General features: G+C 39.5%; 3 protein-coding genes across 6 annotated transcripts; all 3 read left to right on the top strand.

Annotated features, from left to right (window-relative positions):
• Nucleotides 1-3,666: 3,666 nt before the first annotated feature.
• On the top strand, nucleotides 3,667-14,879 carry LOC115585860 (lysozyme g-like). Of its 2 annotated transcripts, none has more exons than XM_030424530.1 (5): nucleotides 3,667-3,786; nucleotides 12,744-12,821; nucleotides 12,948-13,144; nucleotides 13,236-13,386; nucleotides 13,478-14,879. In XM_030424530.1, exons 1-5 carry the CDS (start codon nucleotides 3,783-3,785, stop codon nucleotides 13,612-13,614), a joined length of 567 nt encoding a protein of 188 aa, XP_030280390.1. In that variant the 5' UTR covers nucleotides 3,667-3,782; the 3' UTR covers nucleotides 13,615-14,879. The 2 variants fall into 2 exon arrangements, with proteins under 2 accessions (XP_030280390.1, XP_030280391.1); XM_030424531.1 differs by lacking the exon at nucleotides 3,667-3,786 and adding an exon at nucleotides 11,188-11,331.
• On the top strand, nucleotides 5,872-21,781 carry LOC115585844 (lysozyme g). Of its 3 annotated transcripts, XM_030424503.1 has the most exons (6): nucleotides 8,337-8,694; nucleotides 9,090-9,167; nucleotides 9,340-9,536; nucleotides 9,628-9,778; nucleotides 9,870-9,961; nucleotides 21,380-21,781. In XM_030424503.1, the coding sequence occupies exons 1-6, from the start codon at nucleotides 8,586-8,588 to the stop codon at nucleotides 21,422-21,424; spliced, it is 672 nt and encodes a 223-aa protein (XP_030280363.1). In that variant the 5' UTR covers nucleotides 8,337-8,585; the 3' UTR covers nucleotides 21,425-21,781. The 3 variants fall into 3 exon arrangements, with proteins under 3 accessions (XP_030280370.1, XP_030280363.1, XP_030280379.1); XM_030424510.1 differs by lacking the exons at nucleotides 8,337-8,694; nucleotides 21,380-21,781 and adding an exon at nucleotides 5,872-5,938 and having other exon boundaries at nucleotides 9,870-10,319; XM_030424519.1 differs by lacking the exons at nucleotides 8,337-8,694; nucleotides 9,090-9,167; nucleotides 9,340-9,536; nucleotides 9,628-9,778; nucleotides 9,870-9,961 and adding exons at nucleotides 18,981-19,121; nucleotides 20,551-20,628; nucleotides 20,758-20,954; nucleotides 21,046-21,196 and having other exon boundaries at nucleotides 21,288-21,781.
• LOC115585885 (lysozyme g-like) lies at nucleotides 16,193-18,064 on the top strand. The gene is made up of 3 exons (XM_030424532.1): nucleotides 16,193-16,996; nucleotides 17,296-17,373; nucleotides 17,694-18,064. The coding sequence occupies exons 1-3, from the start codon at nucleotides 16,945-16,947 to the stop codon at nucleotides 17,825-17,827; spliced, it is 264 nt and encodes an 87-aa protein (XP_030280392.1). The 5' UTR covers nucleotides 16,193-16,944; the 3' UTR covers nucleotides 17,828-18,064.
• Nucleotides 21,782-21,831: the final 50 nt, after the last annotated feature.

Genomic DNA, 21,831 nt, shown 5'->3' with positions numbered 1-21,831 from the left:
ATCTGACAAGTTGCACGCAGTTGCTAAATCTCAGGGCTTCAGGAGACTCAGAAAACAACCGAATAGTTGTATGTAGTCATTTTTGAGGAGTGTTTTAAATGTACAGCTTATCCTCTAAAGAGCAGCACACAGGCACTTCCCTGCACATTTCCTACGGAAGTGAGTGGGTGGATGGCTGTAGTGAAGCAACAGAAGTTCTGGGTCTGTAGTCGCTCTGAATCTCAGAGACTTAACACTTCTTTTTTAATTTCACATTGGTCCATCCTGCTGTCTGTTTCAATTGCAAACCAACTCTTTGAAATGAAAATATCAAACTTATTAAAATCTAGTATCTCAATTTTTTGGGGCCAGAATATTTCAGAATTGTGAAAGATTTTATTATAAACCTGAAAAACAAACAAAAATGTTGTCATGAATACAATGACAATGGTTGCGATCCAAAAAAGTGTAATTATTATTTTTTATGCGATGATGTGCCTGTGTTTGTGCACACATTTAGAATATTAATTCTTATCACCTTTCTGCATTCAACAGTTATTCTTCTCCTAACTAGTAACCCAGATATTGTTGTCCAGAAACATGTTGATAAGCAGTTTCTTCTAATAATCAGAGAGAAGAAACACAGGATGTTCAGTGGAAATTGCACTGATTCCTCTGGACAGCATACAATTAACTGCGTGTTGGAAATATTGATTTCTCTAGTTGTGATGAAAGACTGGAATTGATACGTGATACCTGCTTCCACCTATTTGACACACAGCTGATGCAGGCTAATAAGTGACTTGATATCTCAAGTGATTCAAAAGGTTGGCCATTGAAAAAGAGCAAAGTTTAAAGCATGATGTTCTACGTTGACAGTCACACAGATGTCATCTGAGGTCTCAGTGTTCCAGCTGCATTATTGTGCAGCGCAGAAAAAGAAAGTGAGCTTTCAGCATGTGCCTGCTCTTCTACATGCTAACCTTTTGACTGTGCATCATCAGAACATGAAAATGAAAGAAAAAAACAAAACAAAAAAAACAGTAAAGGTACTTATTGTACTTGTACTTATTGTATGTCTGTCTACCTGCTACTGTCACGAGTGAATTTCCCTGATGTGGGATGAATAAACGTCTATTCTATTACTCGTTATAAAGGTAAAACAAGGTTAACTTAAGGTAAATAAATTTTTAAAAAAGCTGAATAGGAACTTAGCAGATTTTAAAATATTAGCAAAATATCAATGAGCTCGTTAACTTCTTGTATAAAGAATAAAACTTAAAAAGATAATATTTTGTCTAACATTTACTGTCAGTCACTTTAGATAAAAGTGTCAGCAAAATAATTTTACGTAATAAAAAAATTAGTAACATAGCCTTGCATTCACTACTATGGCTGTTAGACTGCCAGCTGCAGTAACACTCAGTGAGGCTGTTTCTTGTAAATCAGCTGCTTCCAGCTAATTGTTTCCACTTTCTCTCCACTGGCAAACATTCTGCTGAATAAGCCCCTCTGCAGGCGAGAAATAGAATAGCAGCCAAGATGAGGAGGTCGTGGAAGGAGGAGGACTGAAAGTGCCATAATTAAATAAATAAATACACCATTAAATAATTAATCAAATGTATTATTAATTAATTAAATGTGTCATTAATTAATTAAAATTGGAATTGAATGTGCCAATAATTCATTAAAATACCAATTCATTTTATACAAAAAACATATATAATTATTTCACTATTTAATTAATTATTTCATGGTCCTGTGTTGCAGTGCTTCATGAATTTATTTTATCTGTCAAACTCACCCATCAAAGTCAGTGGGCAGGGCTAACACAAATTTAGTCTAATCCATTGCTTTGGTCTGAAGTCTTGAAACCGAAAGAAGAACATCCCCTTGAACTTTCTAGTGAGATCAAGTTTTTGACATTTTGTCATTTGTAAATGACCTTTAAAGGAGTCATCACCCAGAAATCGCAATTTCTCTTGTTAAAACATGCACATTGGTGTTGAACCTCTGTTGAAACTTGCCTGAAAAGCTGGAGTTTGAAAGTGGCTTATTTTTTTCGCTTTGGCTCTTTTTCCGAACAGGAATAGCGCACAATATTGCGCGTTCCTAAAGCACGAGATTTTGACTCTGCTCCTGTGGTGACGTTACCACAGGAGGCTACTTGCATAAGCTCGCACAAGCATCGGCTCACAGCCGTCCTCAGCCAGACTTTCTGAGTGAGCACGCCGAATCTGCTTATTTCTCTGTCGTTTTCACGCCATACATCGTGACCGCCAGCATTAAAACTCAGGTCTTACATGTAAAACACGAGTGTGAAAAGTAAGAAGGAAAAAAAAAAGATTTTACCATTCAGAGACATCCTGCTGTAAACGTGTCTCTTCCACCGTCTCTGCCTCTTCACTCTCCCGTTCGGTTTCCGACTCCGGCTCGTACATAAATGCCTGAATTCTGTAAGGTTCGTCATTTAGTGTGTGCGCCATGACAGGGGGCTGTTTATGTTTTGGAGTCTGTGTGCATGTAGGCTCGCCCCCCATTCCGGCTCTGTCCTTCCTGCGGCCAATCAACGCGCGCCTCATTACATATTAATACAATGCACATCCGGACCAGTCAAAACCTCACGCATAATCTCGCGTGAGAAAGTCGTGGTATGAAAAAGTGTGAGAACAAGCTCTATGTTTGATTTTTTTAAAAAAAAATTTTTTTTAATAAGTTTTAAGAATTGATCCAAAGCGATCCAAGAGGGACTGGATATGTAAAAAACCAGGTGATGACTCCTTTAATGTGATGATTATTTATAAGAACATCTTGTTTTCATTTGTTTTACTATTATTCTTTGAAGCCAGGTTATTATTTCATTAATTATTAGACGCTAAATGCAGGACTTTTGTGACCTGAAAACATCCGTGTTTTTGTGAATCGTGTGTGTCTGCGTCTTGGAAGTGTACCTGCATGGTCTTTGCTGATCGTGATGAAAATGATTTACTTAGTACCTGGCTGATAAAGGGCACAGTGTTTGTTGTCATATCGCTTCATGACATGTTTAATGTTTAATTCAGATTGTAACTTTTACAGATTTGTACAGTTTGATACAGCATGTTTGAGCTAGCGGGAATGCTAATTAGCATTAGCTCAGCTATCCTGTCGGTACAGAGGAACGGAGATGAGGTGTTCGAAGGTGTGTTCGAGAGTGTACAAGGTTCCTGTAATAAACAGTTTGGACCATAAGTTAGAGAGTCTGACCATCATTCAGCCGGGGATGCTACATCCTGCACCTCGCACTCTGTATCAACAGTGAGGCTAGCAGGGGACTGCGCCTTCCACAGCGTTGCCAATAAAGTTTTGTTTGATTGCATCAATCCATTATCTGGAATCAATTTGCCTTGACTTGATGTGCAGGGTAACCAATCAGGTGTTAGGAACCGCCCATCGACTTTGATAAGTGAGTTTGAGAGATAAAATAAATTCATGAAGCACTGCAACACAGGACCATGAAATAATTAATTAAATAGTGAAATAACTGTTTTTTTTTTTTTTTTACATCAAATGAATTGATATTTTAATGAATTAGTGACACATGTAATTCCAATTTTAATGAATTAATGACACATTTAATGAATTAATGACACATTTAATTAATGATTTAATGGTGTATTTATTTATTTAATTGTGGCACTTTTAGTCCTCCATATTATTACAGGGTTACAGCTTTGCTTATACCAAAGTGTGTACAGCGGACACTGTGCTGAATCACTCACATTCCAGTCTCAAGTGGAGTGTCAGAGGAGAAAGCAGGAAACATGGGTGAGTGTTTGTGTTGTTTGACTGTTGGAAGAAAAGGACTTCTAGCTGTGAACGTGCCTGTGGTATAAAAGAAACACTTGAGTGCTTAAAAAACAATAGTGTGTGTCATCACTTTATATGTTTATACTCTATCCAAAGTACATACAATCTGTCTTTTTCTAATGTCCATGAAGGCACGGTTAAGGCAGGAGCTTCACTTGTCATATTTGTTCAAACCCTTTTGAGCGGTGATGTGTTAAGTGAGGCAAGGCGTATTTCATGACGTTATGACATTACAAAGGCCGACCGAAATTAAGTCAAAATCTCGAACTTCGAATTAAAAAAATGGGATCGTCGATGCTGCCACACCCCCATGTCACGTCCGGTCGGCTTGCCAAGCGTAATAAAAACACACACGGTAAGTGTTGAAGTGCTGCGAGTCAACCTCCTCTAACTTAGCTACTAGCTAAGCCAGCAGCTATTAGCTACAGCCAGCCAAACGATAGCATGGTGTTACACCATTCCTGTTCAGCTGCCGGACCGTGGTCGGAAAGCACAGGGGAGATGATTTCCTGTGGGGCCGAAGTTTGTGTTTACTGTTGGTGAACCCCCTTTCACGTGTTAAGCTGGTCGGGAAATAATACCAGGGAGCTTTGCTGTATCTTGAGGAGCCGTCGCCTTTATTCACAGCCAAACTGCAGACTGTATTGTACACTTTACTGCTGTCACATCTACTGCTTTCGCTTTTCCTTCCTCTCCCATTTATTCACCGTCCGCACGTACGCACGCTCCCTCACTCTAGCTCGCCCACTCACACCTTACACACCTCACGCACCGCCCTATTCCTGAAAGGGGCTCCGCCACTCTTACAACAATGGAGACCCATTGACAGAACTTGAACCCCCTCCTCTTTCACTGAAGTCGCAGGTGTGGAAGTATTTTGGATTTCCAGTGAGTTATGTTGACAAAAAAGCCCCAGTTTGCAAGCTCTGCAGAAACTAGATGGCAGGTTATTCTGTTTAAGTTTCTAATTGACTGAAGATATAAGTTATTGTTAAATTATGTTGTTAATGAATGTTTTACATTTGACAATGTAGTGTGGTGCATTGCAAACAAAGGTCAGATATTATATATTGCATAAAAGTCTAGTCTAAAAATGGCATAGCAGCCTGTGCTTAAAAATAAATAAATGTAAAAATCGAGAATTGAATCGAACCGTGACCTTAGAATCGAAAATTGAATCGATTCGAGGATTTGGAGAATCGTGACACCGCTAGACATTACTCTACGGTGGCCCCATTGTCGTTGCAAAAGCAAATGGTACTTCAAAAGTTCTCAGGGAGCTCTGAATTAGCGGCAGTTTTAATGTAACACCCTTGCCTCTGACACAAGCTACGAGCTAGCACCAGCTAAGAACTGGCACTGGAACCACTTTGAGCGAAGAAGTAAACCACCAGTATAACTCCATGCTCACACCAGAGAGTATAAACAGGGACACTGTGCTGCTACTCTCACATTCCAGTTTTAAGTCAAATTGAATCCAATCAATTTTATGTATTTATTATTTTATTTATGTGGATCAAAATCACAATCACATCGCCTCTGTGGGTTTTACAATCTGTACATTAGTTGACATCCTCTGTCCTTAGCCCCTGGATTCAAGTGAGGAAAAAAATGGCCATGTTGAGAAAAAATTTTTTTTTTTACGGGGAAAGAAGATGGAAGAAACCTCAGGAAGAGCCACAGAGGACGGATCCTCTACCAGGATGGACAGACATGTGATCGATGTGGCATGTACAGAACAGAACAACAAAATCACAGTTTACAATTTTACAATTTTACAATTTTAATTTTTATTAATTTTAATCTGATGCAAATTATAATAAATGTAAAGTGTGTGGATCCAGGAGACGACTGAGCAGGCCTCATGACCTCCTCTCCACCGTGGCGACCTGGAAGAGAAATACGTATTGAGTTTAGATTAAAAGGCGTCAGTTGAGCTAGATTGTCTGATGTCAGCTGGGAGGTTATTCCAAAGGGGGCACGGTAGGAAAAAGCCCTGCAGCCAGCCGACTTCTTATTAACCCTGGGAACCATCAGGAGCCCTGAATTTTGAGCGTAATGCACGAGGTGGAATATCTTGGACCTTCAGAGGAGGAAGCAGGAAAGATGGGTGAGTCTTTGTGTCTATTTACTGTTTTAACTGTGAATGTGCTTGTGGTATTAACACACAACCATGACTTCCCATAGAAAGTAGCCCTGCTATGTTTATTAATCTACCTTCATAGGAAGTCTTCATATTTACAGGGAATACTGCACTGTATCTGTCTTTAACCCTTTTGTTTTATTGTATTGATTGTCGGACCTCCAGTGGTGCCAGGCATGATGTGTACACACACTCACATGCATTGTGCTAATTTAAATGTGCAGGCGTGTTGATGAAAAATAATCAGATAAACTGAATATTTGCAAGTTATGGAAACATCATGAGGGTTGAAACTACTGAGACCAACTGTGGCCAGTTTGAGGACGGGGAAAACCAGTACAGAGGTGGTTTACAGAATTTAGCTGCTGTTACACAGTTACTGCTTCCTCGTTTTGTCATGCAGCTAATGTGAACGGCCCCATTAAATGACTAATGTTCTAACTGGGGTTGCCAGGAGCCAAACCCAGCATAAAACCACCGAGATTATCTATAGAACTGTAGTCCCTGTTAAATAGGGTGCTGTGTTAGGTCTCGCTCAGGCCGTGTTTTGCCAGCCCTCTGATCACTTAATCTACCGTCTTCAGTGGGATCTAATTCACTACACTACACATCACTTCACTGGTTGTTGCTCAGCTTTGTTCTCATTTTGTCTCTGCAGGAGGATAGGGGGATGGAAACATCCATTCCTGTGAAAATGTTGACGGCAGCTCAACAGGTGGAGACTATTCCATTGATGTTGTTGCCAGAGCTCAGTGGTACAAAACCATTTAAGGCTTTCAGCAGCTAACTGTCCAATACATAAGCTCTGTTCATATGTCAACATAATGCAAAGCCAAACTTCTGATGATATCTCTGTTTATTGAGCTTATTGCACTGCTGTTGAGGCTGCTTCATGATTTACATGATTTACTTTATCCTGATGCTTTACAGCATTGATTACAGCCATTTGTGTCAGCTACAAATGAGAGATGTAATAAGAAGCCTCTGTGATGCTGCACTAAGCTACATGGTAACTTCAACATGATAACATTTTTTTCATCTGACAATGTTTTGTTTTTTAGAGGCAGTATTAAAGCTTGCTTTTGTTCATTTACCCACCTGCCTCTGTGTGTGTCTTGCGTTTTGGTCATTTTGTGTCAATTCTGACACCATCAAGGTTTAAACTAAATTCATGGCAATTCATCAGTTAGTTGACATTTCAGTCAGGACCAGCAGACACAGCCGTGCTGCTAGCAGAAAATCTTCTTCCACACCGACAGAAGCATCTGCAGTATGCCTGAAGTGTACTCAAGACTCAGATTTTTTAAGAATTGATTGATTCATTGTTATAAAATGATCTCCAATTACAACAGAGCATGTGCTAGATGCTTTTGAAGTTGGACGAATGCTTGAAAAGAGAGGATGATACATTGTGACTGAGCACTTTTCTTAATAATCTGGAAGAAAACACAGGACATGTGGAGGAAAATGTACACTTGCATTTTTTATGGCCGTGTTTTTTTCAGCACTTAAGAAACCTTTTCCCTCTGTATGTACTCACACTCTCAATTGATATGTTTTCCCTCTGATTCAAATGTCTTTAGTTCTGTTTGTAGATAGATAGACAGATAGATAGATAGATAGATAGATAGATAGATAGATAGATAGATAGATAGATAAATGCAGTGGTAAGTGACTTAATATCTCTTTGGCCTTGGAAAAGGAGCAAAGTTTAGCCCCTATTGTTCCAAGTTACCATGAACACAGACGTCATCTGAGGCCTCAGTGTTTGAGTTTCATTATTGTGCAGCACAAGTATGAGCAGATGACTTTTACAGTGCCTGCTGTCCTAAATGCTGAACCTTTAACTGTTTCCTCTCAAGTCTGAATTTGAAAACTTGAAACTAGTTCAACTCATTCATACTGACAGCAAATACCCGTGACCTGTAATTTAATGCAGCAAAAATGAAAATTGGTGACAGATATAAAAAGGTCTAATGTGAATGAATAATAAAAGTAAAGAAAAGTCTTCATTTGAACTACTTACTGGAGGTCAGCCACCAATAATGACAGACTCACAGACAGATCACATGCAATGTGTAACATTTGAGTTGGGCCAGTGGATCAACTGATTGGGAAACTGGTGGTTATAAACTTTTGAAATATATAAAGAGACCATTTTGAATTATTATTGAGGTGACACAAATGTGTGTACATGTATTGGGTGAGATAAAAAATACTATTTTCCCAAAGATAAGGAGTTTTTGCCCACTTGGGATTTATGCCAATGTTAGCAAGGAATCAAAATCAAACAGAAAATAGTTTTGGGGTTGTACACATGGTTGAATGCATTCATTGTAAGTTGCTAAATAAATGTAATGTAGACTTGGATGCATTATTATTTCTAAATCTCAGTTGTGTTTACTCCTTTGGCTAGTAAACAGCCTGCTACAGTCTGCCAATCTGTAATGACTCTGTAGGTTGCCTCTTACAGTCAGTGAGGGCTATTTCGTGTAAATCAATTCCTGTCACCCCACTTTTATCTTTTACTTTTGGTTTGCAGACTTCGACTTCCAAATAGATTATCAGTCAGACGAGCCACAGTGAAACCAAAAGTAGGTATAAGAGTATAAGTATGGACCACCTCCCTTTGTTACACCACAGGGTGAACAGAGTGACACTGTGCTGCAGCTCTTACATTCTAGTTTCAAGGAGACCATTTGAAGCAGAAGCAGGAAAGATGGGTAGGTGCTTAAGTTGTTTTACTCAATAACTTATCACTTTAACTTTACATGAAATCTTTACAAAGTTAATACAGTAATGCACTTTATCTGTCTTTAACCTTATTATTATTTTTTTTACATTTTTTATTTGAATGTCATAGTAAATTCTCTCCAAATCCACTTGTCGACAATACTGGTACTTTTACTTCTAGTTTAACTATGACTTCCTCATCTTGGCTGCTATTCAATTTGTTGCCTGCAGAGGGGCTTATTCAGCAGGCCTGGATGTTTTGCCAGAGGAGAGAAAGTGGAGAAAATCAGCTGATTTACAAGAAATGCCCTCAGGGAGTGTTACTGCAGGAGGCAGTAAATGTGGAGGTGTATTTTAAACAATCTAATAAACTGAACATTTGCAGGTTACGGAAACATCATGCGTGTTGAAACCTCTGGTGCTTCAGAGCAGACGTCGCAGCAGGACAGACTGAATTACTCAGGTAAAGTCTGCAGCAGACAAAGACAGGAGCTGATGCAATCAAAAATGATAGAATGAGACATCGTTTAGCTTTCATCATCTCCATCCACAATGTTTGATGGATGAACAAGGCAATAGATGCATTTGTTGTGCTGATGCTATAATCCTGTTCTCTGTCTGATTTCTCTATAAAGGAGTGAAAGCATCACACAGGATGGCAGAGATTGACGCTGACAGAATGGAGAAGTACAGGTCTAATATCAACAGAGTGGGAGGTAAATATGGAATTGATCCAGCTATCATCGCTGCCATCATCTCCAGAGAGTCCAGGGCTGGAAATCAACTAAACAATGGCTGGGGAGATGGGGGTAACGCCTGGGGACTGATGCAGGTCATAACAGAGACTACTCTTTTACTCATGTCCTCTTAGTTGAACCTTACAGTCCAATACAATGAAAGCAGTGTTCATCCCATTTCTGTAGGTTGACGTGAATCCAAATGGAGGTGGACACACTAAACGGGGCGCATGGGACAGTGAGGAACACCTCTGCCAAGGCACGGAGATCTTGGTTTATTTCATCGGACGGATCGGCAACAAATTTCCTGGCTGGAACACAGAGCAGAAGCTGAAAGGTTTGTTTAATTGAACCAGTATAGTCACACATCACTCACCATCTCTCTTCACTGGTTGTTGCTCAGCTTTGTTCTCATTTTGTCTCTGCAGGAGGGATAGCAGCCTACAATATGGGGGATGGAAACGTCCATTCATATGAAAATGTCGACGGCAGCACAACAGGTAGAGACTACTCCAACGATGTTGTTGCCAGAGCTCAGTGGTACAAAAACAATAGAGGCTTCTAACAGCTGAAGCTGTCCAAAACACGAACCTGTAAAAAGCTTCTTACAGTTCATGATGATGATGTGTTCGTGTGTAAACATAATGCAAAGCCAAACGTCTGATGCTATCTCTGTTTATTGAGCTGAGAGCTGTCATCATTTGCAGAGAGGAGAAAAGTAATATTCACTGTGTCCTTGTGTACGAACAAACTGCACTGCTGTTGAGGCTGCTTCATGATTTACATGATTTACCTTATACTGTTCTTTTACCACATTGATTATTGCAATTTGTTTCAGTTGCAAATGAGAGATGTAATAAAGCCCTGTTGTGTCACTGCTCGGAGTCAAAGAGACTTTTTTACAATGTTACATCAGTGTAATAGAGGGGAAAAAGGGGGGGTAATTACACATAAACCTTGACACATGATGTGATGAAATAAACATTTCCATCAGAGAAACTCTCATCTCCTATGAACTGCATCCATCAGCTGTCATGTCTGCTTATATCCTTCATTTATTTGTTTAAAACCACTTGACTTATTTCTCCGATTTTGACATGCTGTTAGTTACAACAAACAAGCAAATGAAGGTAAAGTTTCTTGTATATACATGTAAATAAATATAAAATACTGTATTTAACCCAGTAACCCACAATAGTTAGTAGTATTTGGATTTCTATAACTGAAAAAGTACACAGGGGATTCAAGTTAACCATGACTAACATTGCTGTGTTGGAAACTTTTGAGCTTTGTAGGAAAAGTGTCTTTCTTTCTTCTGGGTCCTGAGGACAAAATGTCAAATATAAACTACTGTGCTTAAAACTAAATTTAAGTATCAGTTATAAATATATTTCTGTAGTCTACTTTATTTAGTAAATACAATAAAATGTATGTACTACTAGTGTTCTTGCATGTGTACTACTTCTGTACCTCTCTGGACTAAATCGGCCCACTTTTTGTTTCCATAAGTAAACTTCTGAGTAAACTTTAAGTGTAAGATTAATAAACTTGGAGTACAGAACTATTCGAATGACTAAGTTTTATTTTGTACTACAACTATCCTGTGAACTGTAAGTCAAATAGGTACTGTACTTTTAGGCCACTTTAAAGCTGATAAAATTATGTATTGTCTTCACTGGCAAACCATCCATCCTGCTGAATAAGCCCCTCTGCAGGCGAGAAATAGAATAGCAGCCAAGATGAGGAAGTCCTAGTTTAACCAGAAGTAATCCACCAGTATAAGTACTGGTTTACTGCCAGCTCACCCAAAAGTGAACAGAGGGACACAGTGCTGCAGCTCTCACATTCCAGTCTCAAGTGGACCATCAGCAAAGAAATCAGGAAAGATGAGTGAGTGTTTGTGATGTCTCACTGTTGGTAGAACTTGACTTCTAGCTGTTAATGTGCCTGTGATTTAAACAAAAAGAACCACAATACTTACTCACAAGAAACAATAGTGTGTTATCACGCTATACCTTTATATAAAATCAATATATTTCAAAGTTATACTGTAATGGACTGTATCTTTCTTGAACCTTTATTATTTAGTTTAGTTATACTTTCAGTTTCGTAGTTGTGCAAGGTACGCTGTACACACCCACATTACTGTGCCTCTTGTCTGTAGAGATGTGCAGGCTTATGTAACTGTACACTCCCTTAAAGTTCCCATGAGGTCAAAACTGTTGTTTTTATCTCACCTCTACACCAGTATCAGGTAACAGTTGGCAGAAAAGGCTGTTGCACATATATATTTAATGGCAGTTACGAGTTTGTAACTTCCTGAAAAAGAACAGGGAGCCTAAAAAAGAGGGAAGGGACTTCGCGTCATCAAATATTGCATAGGAGCCAACTCTATTGTAATCTAATGGACATGCATGGGCTAGAACAACCAGTCATTAGCCAACCAGTAATTAGTCATTAGTCATCAGTCATTAGCCATTAGGGTGTTCTTTCATTTGAGTCAGAAATAAAAAAAATATTGGATCCAATAATCGACCTGGCTAATTATTGGTCAACTTACATAGAGTATAGATATGCATCCAAATATATGTTTTATCTTCTTTAACTTGTATTTTTGATACTTAAATTGAGTGCCATGAAATTACTTTTGATCCTTCAGGACTCCTAATATCGGTAATTTTGAGACATTTACTCAAGTATTATTCATATGGGTGACTTTCACATTTACGAAACTAATATTTTAGCATGATATCTTTACTTTTACACAAATATGACTTTTGGGTACTTTTTACAACACTGCTTAAAATATGATATCATGATGATTAGAGGCCTTATTGCACAGGACTCTTAGAGGCATCACTTCAACAAACATCATAGGACATAAATATGTGGGGTTGTAAGTCGACTTGTATCATCAAGATGTCTTTGTCGTGTGTTGCAGTGACATCCACTGAAGTAAGCAGGCTAACCAGCTAGCCCCCTAGCCACGTTGTACCCTTGGAGATGATAGACTGTTAGTATGCAACACCAACACTGCCCTATTGCTCTGAACTTCCAGCCCGGGCAGAGCAAGCTAATAGGAGGGTTACCTGCATGGCTAGCTGAGCTAACTATCTAATGTCAGCCACATTTAGCAGCAGTTAGCAGTTACTCCGGTACTTTGCTACTCTTTATTTGTTTCTAGAATTAATTCAACAGGTTGCTAATTTTTACATACAGCACCTTTTAAAGTCCACATGCTTTACACTAATTTAAATGTGCAGATGTGTTGAAGAACAATCTAACAAACGGAACATTCGCAGGTTATGGAAACATCATGGATGTTGAAACTACTGGTGCCTCAGCGAAAACAGCTGGGCAGGACGGGCTGGGATACACAGGTAAAGTCTAAAGTAGCACAGACAAACACAGCAGCTAAAAACAAAAAAGAATGAAAGAAAAACTATATAGTCTTCATCATCATTGTTGGGCCACAATCCTGTTCTCTGTCTGATTTCTCTATAAAGGAGTGAAGGCATCACACAAGATGGCAGAGACTGACGTCGACAGAATGGAGAAGTACAGGTCTAAAATCAACAGTGTGGGAGGTAAATATGGAATTGATCCAGCTATCATCGCTGCCATCATCTCCCGAGAGTCCAGGGCTGGAAATCAACTAAAGGATGGCTGGGGAGATGGGGGTAATGCCTGGGGATTGATGCAGGTCATAACAAAGACTACTCTTTCACTCATGTCCCCTTAGTTGAACCTTACAGTCCAATACAATAACAGCAGCGTTCAACCCATTTCTGTAGGTTGACGTGAATCCACAAGGAGGTGGACACACTAAACGGGGCGCATGGGACAGTGAGGAACACCTCTGCCAAGGCACGGAGATCTTGGTCGATTTTATCAAACAGGTCACCAAAAAATTACCTAGCTGGACCAAGGAGCAGCAGCTGAAAGGTTTGTTTAATTGAACCAGTATGGTCACACATCACTCACCATCTCTCTTCACTGGCTGTTGCTCAGCTTTGTTCTCATTTTTTCTCTGCAGGAGGGATAGCAGCCTACAATATGGGGGTTGGAAACGTCCGCACCGTTGCAAATGTTGATGTTGGCTCAACAGGTGGAGACTACTCCAACGATGTTGTTGCCAGAGCTCAGTGGTACAAAACCAATAAGGGCTATTAACAGCACAAACCTCTGCAAAGTCTGCTTCAACTCATAAAGGAAGTTGATGTTGAAGTGTGCCCAGCATTTAATCATATAAATGAAACTAATTCAAAGATAAGCCACTAATGAATTATCTGTTTATTGGGCTGAGGGCTCAGTGTGAACCAGGGGCATCGCTAGGAGCGCAAAACATCTGGGGCTTCAGCCAGCGCGGATAGAGTCTTTTTTTGAAATTTGAAAATTGGGCTGTTAAAGATGCAATTTCAACGTGGGTGGAAAAGGAAAGGAAGGCCAATCGTTGGGGTCCTTTTCGTCATATTTTAATCACAAATAAAGCTAATTTTCCCTTACTATAGGGCTACTGAATAATGTTTAGCCTGTAATAAGACATGTGCTGTGTGCATAGGCTATTAGAGCAGGTAGAACATTCCCTATTATAATTTCTTTGCTTCATTGTCTATCTGCATTAGGCCTAAATTGTCATTTAACAGAGACTACACACCCAGACTACACCCACGACCACAATTCCGATTTGATATAGAGGTTGAATTCATGGCGGGACTGCTGAATCTGTGCAAGAAAACTATCCCTGCTCCTCATCAGGGGTTGGGGGAGACGATGTCCCACTCTCCACATTTTCTTGCTCTGGCTGAGATTTTTTTTCCCAAAGAACCTCCGTATATCCATAATAACTAACTACAATAAGTGCTGCAATGGTAGTAAACAGTGGGCTAATAGATGGGCTCTGGTAATATCAGTGACCCATAGAGGGGAAAAGAATAACACTGATGTTGAATTTGCAACAAATTGTTCTGACTCTGCCCATATATGAGCAAATGCTATAATGAAAGCCAGGTCAGCTTCTGCACAATTTGCACTGGTGAGAATGTTGCATTTGTGGCTGCTGGTCGCTCAATATGCGGCCACATAAAAACCTCTGGGGCTCTTGTCATCATTAGGAAATTATATTAGATTATTTTTTGTTTTTTTGTTTATGACAGAGAGATCCAGGGCTATTCCCAAAACATCCACAGCTATAGCCTCGAATGCCCAGGTCTAAAGACACGCCTGGTATGAACTCTAGGTAAGATAATTTGCAGAAATATAAGGAAAAAAGTAACATTCACTGTATCCTTGTTTACGACTGTAACTGCACTGCTGTTGAGGTTGCTTCATGATTAACATAATTTGCTTAATACGGCTGATTTACTGCAGTAATTGTTGCAATTGATTTCAGCTGCTCACAAAATGAGAGATGTAATAAAAGCATGTAGTGTCACCACTCTGTGTGTCAGAGCAACATTTCTTCAATGCTAAATCTGTACAATGTAAAGGGAAAATGGTAATACTTCATTTTACAGGTCCAAAAATGTCCCTTTGTTGTTTTTTTATCTGCTTTTTATTAATTATTTTACATAAATTTCTTGTTCTAATCTGTTTCAACTAGTCTTTCATCCTAGCCTTTACTGTACTATATATCATTTTATTCCTCTTATTATTTAAGATTTTAATAGTTTTATTGCATTTCATTGTCTTCATTTCTATCTGAGAGCAGTAACAGGGATGAGTTGATGTAGGAGATTTTCTTCATTGAAAAGAAGGTTTTAAGCTCCAACAAATAGCTTTAATTTACGTAAATGAACACCTACATGGCATTAATGCAAGAATATGAATGAACCACTACTATAAACTTGAATTAGTGCATTAGATTGAAAGCTAGCTTTCTGTTTCCCTCCTGTCACATAACTCCACTTACATGACAACTTGACTTGAAAAAGAAGTCAATCTTCTGATACCTCTTCCTTGTTGGCATTCCTAACAAAAAGAATAATGATAATGTTGGATAATATCAAAATCAGTGGAAGTCTCTAGAAAACCTGTCAGTTACCATTGACTTTACCTGGCTTGCATTAACTTTGTTTGCCACCTGGCTTGCTTAATATTAGCTAACATGCCACAAAATAAGCCATAGTTTAGTTATTTACAGACAGAATTCTACATTATTAACTAGTTAAATAACCGTTTCATGCCTCTGCTCTGTTCGCTGTCTGCGGCAGCGAGTGACTGCAGCTCCGCTAGGATGTAATTGTTTAACTTTCCTGGGCAGCCGGGAATGGTGGGTTTGGTCAAATGGCTGTGATTGGCTTGATGGCTGTCAATCACTCTATCTTGACCAATGGGTTTTCATGTATGGGGGAGCTACTCAGCGTACTGAGGTGCAGCCATTTCCATTTCAGTATGCTGGTACACTGCGAGGGCAGGCAAACGGTTTAATACCTTAAGAAAAAGTAGGAGGGATGAAATTACCTTGTTGTAAAAGTGGGTCTCTGGAAGAGACCAGATGTTCTTAGTCGTTGTAAATTAACAAAAGAAGGTCTCTGGTGATCTGTTTATAGCAAGAAAAACAACATCCTCCCACTCGGTGGAGAGGAGAAGATCTGCCAGGTCAAGAGGTGAGGGGCTTTCAGGCCCATATGCTGGAAAAATGTGTCAATTTGGGTTAAAGGTAATCACGGCTGAAACAGGACCACTTTAAGATGCAGAGACAAAGGGCTTGTGTTCCTACACATATATATCCCCAAATCACAACAACATACTCTGTCCTTAGTCCCCCAATTCGAGTGTGAAAAAAAACTTTTTAACAAGGAAAGAAGATGGAAGAAACCTCAGGAGGAGCCACAGAAGAGAGATCCTCTATCAGGACGGACAGACATGTGATAGATGTGGCATGTACAGAACAGAGCAACAAAATCACAGTTTACAAATTTACACAAGAAAAGATCAGAGTGAAGAGGCATCAAATTGGACAGAAATACAGATATGAGAAAGCAAAACAGGAGAGCAATGATCCAGTGGAGCCCAGGGTACGACGATCCATATCCATCATTATGTGAGGCAGCAGGAGCCAGGAGAGGTAGATGGTGCCAGGGGCCCGAGGCCTATCAGAAGGGAGCCTGAATGAAAAGAGAGGAAGAGAAGGAGGAGGAGGAGAAGCTTTAGAGGGTGAGAGTGGCACAGCTTGCAGCTTGTGGGAACAGAAAGCAAAAACAAACGTCAGAGAATGCCATATTAATCAGAATAAACAGATTGTTTCTCGTCGGCAGGACAATGTTGATTATAATACTATAGGTAACTCACTGAGACAGACCCATTGAAGAAGGACTAATTAGAGGTTAAATCAAAGAAGTACGTATTGAGTTTAGATTATAAGGCGTCAGTTGAGTCAGATTGTCTGATGTCAGCTGGGAGGTTATTCCAGAGGAAGGGGGCATGGTAGGAAAAAGCCCTGCAGCCAGCTGACTTCTTCTTAACGGTGGGAACCATCAGGAGCCCTGAATTTTGAGCGTAATGCACGAGGTGGAATATATTGGACTTTCAGAGGAGCAAGCAGGAAAGATGGGTGAGTCTTTGGATTTATTTACTGTTTTAACTGTGAGTGTGCTTGTAGTATAAACACACAACCACGACTTCCCTAAGAAAGAAGCCCTGCTATGTTTATTAATCTACCTTCATAGGAAGTCTTCATATTTACAGGGAATACTGCACTGTACCTGTCTTTAACCCTTTTGTTTAATTGTATTGATTGTTAGAGCTCCAGTGGTGCCAGGCATGATGTGTACACACACTCACATGCATTGTGCTAATTTAAATGTGCAGGTGTGTTGATGAAAAATAGTCAGATAAACTGAACATTTGCAGGTCATGGAAACATCATGAGGGTTGAAACTACTGAGACCAACTGTGGCCAGTTTGAGGACAGGGAAAACCAGTACAGAGGTGGGTTACAGAGTTTAGCTGCTGTTAGACAGCTACTGCTTCATCGTTTAGTCATGCAGCTAATGTGTGCATCCCCATTAGATGACTAATGTTCTGCCAATGGTTGCCAGGAGCCAAACCCAGCATAAAACCACCTAGATTATGTATTATAGAACTGTAGTCCCTGTTGTCAAATAGGGTGCTGTGTTAGGTCTCGCTCAGGCCGTGTTTTGCCAGCCCTCTGATCACTTAATCTGCCGTCTTCAGTGGGACCTAATTCACTACACTACACATCACTTCACTGGTTGTTGCTCAGCTTCGTTCTCATGTTGTCTCTGCAGGAGGGATAGCAGCCTACAATATGGGGGATGGAGATGTCCATTCCTATGAAAATGTTGACGGCAGTACAACAGGTAGAGACTACTCCAACGATGTTGTTGCCAGAGCTCAGTGGTACAAAACCAATAAGGGCTAACAGCTAAAGCTGTCCAAAACACAAACCTGGAAAAACTTCTTACAGTTCATGATGATGATGTGTTCGTGTGTAAACATAATGCAAAGCCAAACGTCTGATGATATCTCTGTTTATTGAGCTGAGAGCTGTCATCGTTTGCAGAGAGGAGAAAAGTAATATTCACTGTGTCCTTGTGTACGAACAAACTGCACTGCTGTTGAGGCTGCTTCATGATTTACATGATTTACCTAATACTGTTCTTTTACCACATTGATTATCGCAATTTGTTTCAGTTGCAAATGAGAGATGTAATAAAGACCTGTTGTGTCACTGCTCGGAGTCAAAGAGACTTTTTTACAATGTTACATCACTGTAATGTAGAGGGATAGTAAAGAAAAAGGAAATTACACATAAACCTTGACAAATTATGTGATGAAATAAACGTTTACATCAGAGAAACTCTCATCTCCTATGTGCATCCATTAGTTGTCATTTTTCTCCGCTTTTGACATGCTGTTAGTTAAAACAAACAAACAAATGAAGGTTAAGTCTCTTCTATATACATGTAAATATAAAATACTGTATTTAACCATCATAGTAACTCACAATAGTTAGTACTAGTTTGATTTCTGTAACTGAAAAAGTACACAGGGGATTCAAGTTAACCACAACTAACATTGCTGTGTTGGAAAAGTTTGGAAAACAGTGTCTTTCTTTCTTCTGGGTCCTGAGGTCAAAATGTCAAATATAAACTACCGTGCCCCTACAAAAAAGTATACTATAAGTAAATTTAAGTATCAGTTATAAATATATTTCTGTAGTCTACTTTATGCAGTAAGTACAATAAAATGTTTGTACTAGTAGTGTACTTGCATCTGTACTCCTTCCGTACTTCTCTGAACTAAACCGGCCCACTTTTTGTTTCCGAAAATGAACTTCTGAGTAAACCTTAAGTATAAGACTAGTAAAACTTTGAGTACAGAACTATTTAAACAACTAAGTTATATTTTGTAATGCAACTATCCTGTGAACTGTAAGTCAAATAGGTACTGTAGTTTTTGGCCACTTTAAAGCTGAAAAAATTATGTATCGTCTTCACTGGCAAACCATCCATCCTGCTGAATAAGCCCCTCTGCAGGCGACAAATGGAATAGCAGCCAAGATGAGGAAGTCCTAGTTTAACCAGAAGTTATCCACCAGTATAAGTACCGGTGCACTGCCAGCTCACACCCAAAAGGGAACAGAAGGACACAGTGCTGCAGCTCTCACATTCCAGTCTCAAGTGGACCATCAGAGAAGAAATCAGGAAAGATGAGTGAGTGTTTGTGATGTCTCACTGTTGGTAGAACTTGACTTCTAGCTGTTAATGTTCCTGTGATTTAAACAAAAGAAAAACAAACAACTTAATCACAAGAAACAGTGTGTGTTATCACGCTATACCTTTATATAAAATCATTACATTTCAAAGTTATTACTGTAATGAATTTATCTTTCTTAAACCTTTATTATTTAGTTTAGTTGTACTTTCATAGTTGTGCCAGGTACGCTGTACACACCCACATTATTGTGCCTCTTGTTTGTAGAGATGTGCAGGCTTATGTTACTGTACACTTCCTTAAAGTTCCCATGAGGTCAAAATTGCTGTTTTTATTTCATGTCTTGCCTTTTTCTCACCTCTACACCAGTATCAGGTAACAGTGGGCAGAAAAGGCTGTTGCACATATATTTTTAATGGCAGTTAAGAGTTTGTAACTTCCTGAAAAAGAACAGGGAGCCTAAAAAAGAGGGAAGGGACTTGGCGCAATTATTATTGCATAGGAGCCAACTCTATTGTAATCTAATGGACATGCATGGGCTAGAACAACCAGTCATTAGCCAACCAGTAATTAGTCATTAGTCATCAGTCATTAGCCATTAGGGTGTTCTTTCATTTGAGTCAGAAATAAAAAAAATATTGGATCCAATAATCGACCTGGTTAATAATTAATCCACTTACATAGCGTATGGATATGCACCAAAATATATGTTTTTATCTACTTTAACTTGTACTTTTGATACTTAAGTAAATTGAGTGCCATGAAATTACTTTTGATACTTCAGGACTCCTAATATCAGCAATTTTGAGACGTTTGCTCAAGTATTATTCCCAAGGGTGACTTTCATGTTTACTAAAGTAATATTTTAGCATGATATCTTTACTTTTACTCAAGAATGACTGTTGGGTACTTTCTACAACACTGCTTAAAATACCATGATGTTAATTTGAGGCCTTACCGCATAGGACTATTAGAGGCATCTCTTCAACAAAGGTCATAGGACATAGATATGTGGGGTTGTAAGTCGGCTTGTACATGCATCAACATGTTTTTATCGTATGTTGCATTAACATCCACTGAAGTAAGCAGGCTAACCAGCTAGCCCCCTAGCCACATTGTACCTTAGGAGGTGATAGACTGTTAGTATGCAACACCAACACTGCCCTATTGCTCTGAACTTCCAGCCCGGGCAGAGCAAGCTAATAGGAGTCTTACCTGCATGGCTAGCTGAGCTAACTATCCACGGTTAGCAGCAGTTAGCAGTTACTCTGCAGTCAACAGTTACTTTGCTACTCTTTATTTGTTTCTAGAATGAATTCAACAGGTTGCCAATTTTTACATATAGCACCTTTTAAAGTCCACATGCTTTAAGGCAATTTAAATGTGCAGATGTATTGAAAAACAATCTAACAAGTGGAACATTTACAGGTTATGGAAACATCATGGATGTTGAAACTACTGGTGCCTCAGCAGAAACAGCTAAGTCGGACGGGCTGGGATACACAGGTAAAGTCTACAGTAACACAGACAAACACAGGAGCTGATTAGATCAAAAATGAAAGAAAAACTAACTATATAGTCATCATCATCATTGTTAGGCCACAATCCTGTTCTCTGTCTGATTTCTCTATAAAGGAGTGAAAGCATCACACAAGATGGCAGAGACTGACGCCGACAGAATGGAGAAGTACAAATCTAAAATCAACAGTGTTGGAGTTAAATATGGAATTGATCCAGCTATCATCGCTGCCATCATCTCCAGAGAGTCCAGGGCTGGAAATCAACTAAAGGATGGCTGGGGAGATGGGGGTAACGCCTGGGGACTGATGCAGGTCATAACAAAGACTACTGTTTTACTCATGTCCTCTTAGTTGAACCTTACAGTCCAATACAATAACAGCAGCGTTCATCCCATTTCTGTAGGTTGACGTGAATCCACAAGGAGGTGGACACACTAAACGGGGCGCATGGGACAGTGAGGAACACCTCTGCCAAGGCGCGGAGATCTTGGTCGATTTTATCAAACAGGTCACCAAAAAATTACCTAGCTGGACCAAGGAGCAGCAGCTGAAAGGTTTGTTTAATTGAACCAATCCGCTCACACATCACTCACCATCCCTCTTCACTCGTTGTTGCTCAGCTTTGTTCTCATTTTTTCTCTGCAGGAGGGATAGCAGCCTACAATTTTGGGGTTAAAAATGTCCAGACCGTTGCAGGTGTTGATGTTGGCACAAACCATGGAGACTACTCCAATGATGTTGTTGCCAGAGCTCAGTGGTACAAAACCAATAAGGGCTATTAACAGCACACACCTCTGCAAAATCTGCTTCAACACATAAAGGAAGTTGATGTTGAAGTGTGCTTCGCGTAATCATACAAATGAAACTAATGCAAAGCTAAACTACTAATGAAATATCTGTTTATCGGGCTGAAGCTCAGTGTGAACTCAGTGTGAACTATTAGAGATAATCTGCAGAAATGTAAGGAGAAAAGTAACATTCACTGTATCCTTGTTTACGACTGTAACTGCACTGTTGTTGAAGTTGCTTCATGATTTACATAATTTGCTTAATACGGCTGATTTACTGCATTGATTATCACAATTGATTTCAGCTGCTTTCAAAGTGAGAGATGTAATAAAAGCATGTAGTGTCACCACTCTCTGTGTCAGAGCAACATTTCTTCAATGCTAAATCTGTTCAATGTAAA

Source organism: Sparus aurata, chromosome 1 (assembly GCF_900880675.1).
Source record: "Sparus aurata chromosome 1, fSpaAur1.1, whole genome shotgun sequence".
NCBI lineage: Eukaryota > Metazoa > Chordata > Actinopteri > Spariformes > Sparidae > Sparus > Sparus aurata.
Note: the sequence above shows the minus strand (reverse complement) of the source record. Positions and strands in the feature narration are given on the sequence as shown.

Bases quoted from the DNA above. Each gene is read 5' to 3' on its own strand.
- LOC115585860 (XM_030424530.1), top strand. The intron at 13,145-13,235 runs GTCATAACAAAG...CCATTTCTGTAG, and splicing joins ATGCCTGGGGATTGATGCAG to GTTGACGTGAATCCACAAGG. The intron at 13,387-13,477 runs GTTTGTTTAATT...TTTTCTCTGCAG, and splicing joins CAAGGAGCAGCAGCTGAAAG to GAGGGATAGCAGCCTACAAT.
- LOC115585885 (XM_030424532.1), top strand. From the start codon at position 16,945: ATGCACGAGGTGGAATATATTGGACTTTCAGAGGAGCAAGCAGGAAAG. The intron at 16,997-17,295 runs GTGAGTCTTTGG...GAACATTTGCAG, and splicing joins GGAGCAAGCAGGAAAGATGG to GTCATGGAAACATCATGAGG. The intron at 17,374-17,693 runs GTGGGTTACAGA...TTGTCTCTGCAG, and splicing joins CAGGGAAAACCAGTACAGAG to GAGGGATAGCAGCCTACAAT.
- LOC115585844 (XM_030424503.1), top strand. From the start codon at position 8,586: ATGGACCACCTCCCTTTGTTACACCACAGGGTGAACAGAGTGACACTG. The intron at 9,168-9,339 runs GTAAAGTCTGCA...TTCTCTATAAAG, and splicing joins GGACAGACTGAATTACTCAG to GAGTGAAAGCATCACACAGG. The intron at 9,962-21,379 runs GTTGTTGCCAGA...TACTCCAATGAT, and splicing joins GTAGAGACTACTCCAACGAT to GTTGTTGCCAGAGCTCAGTG.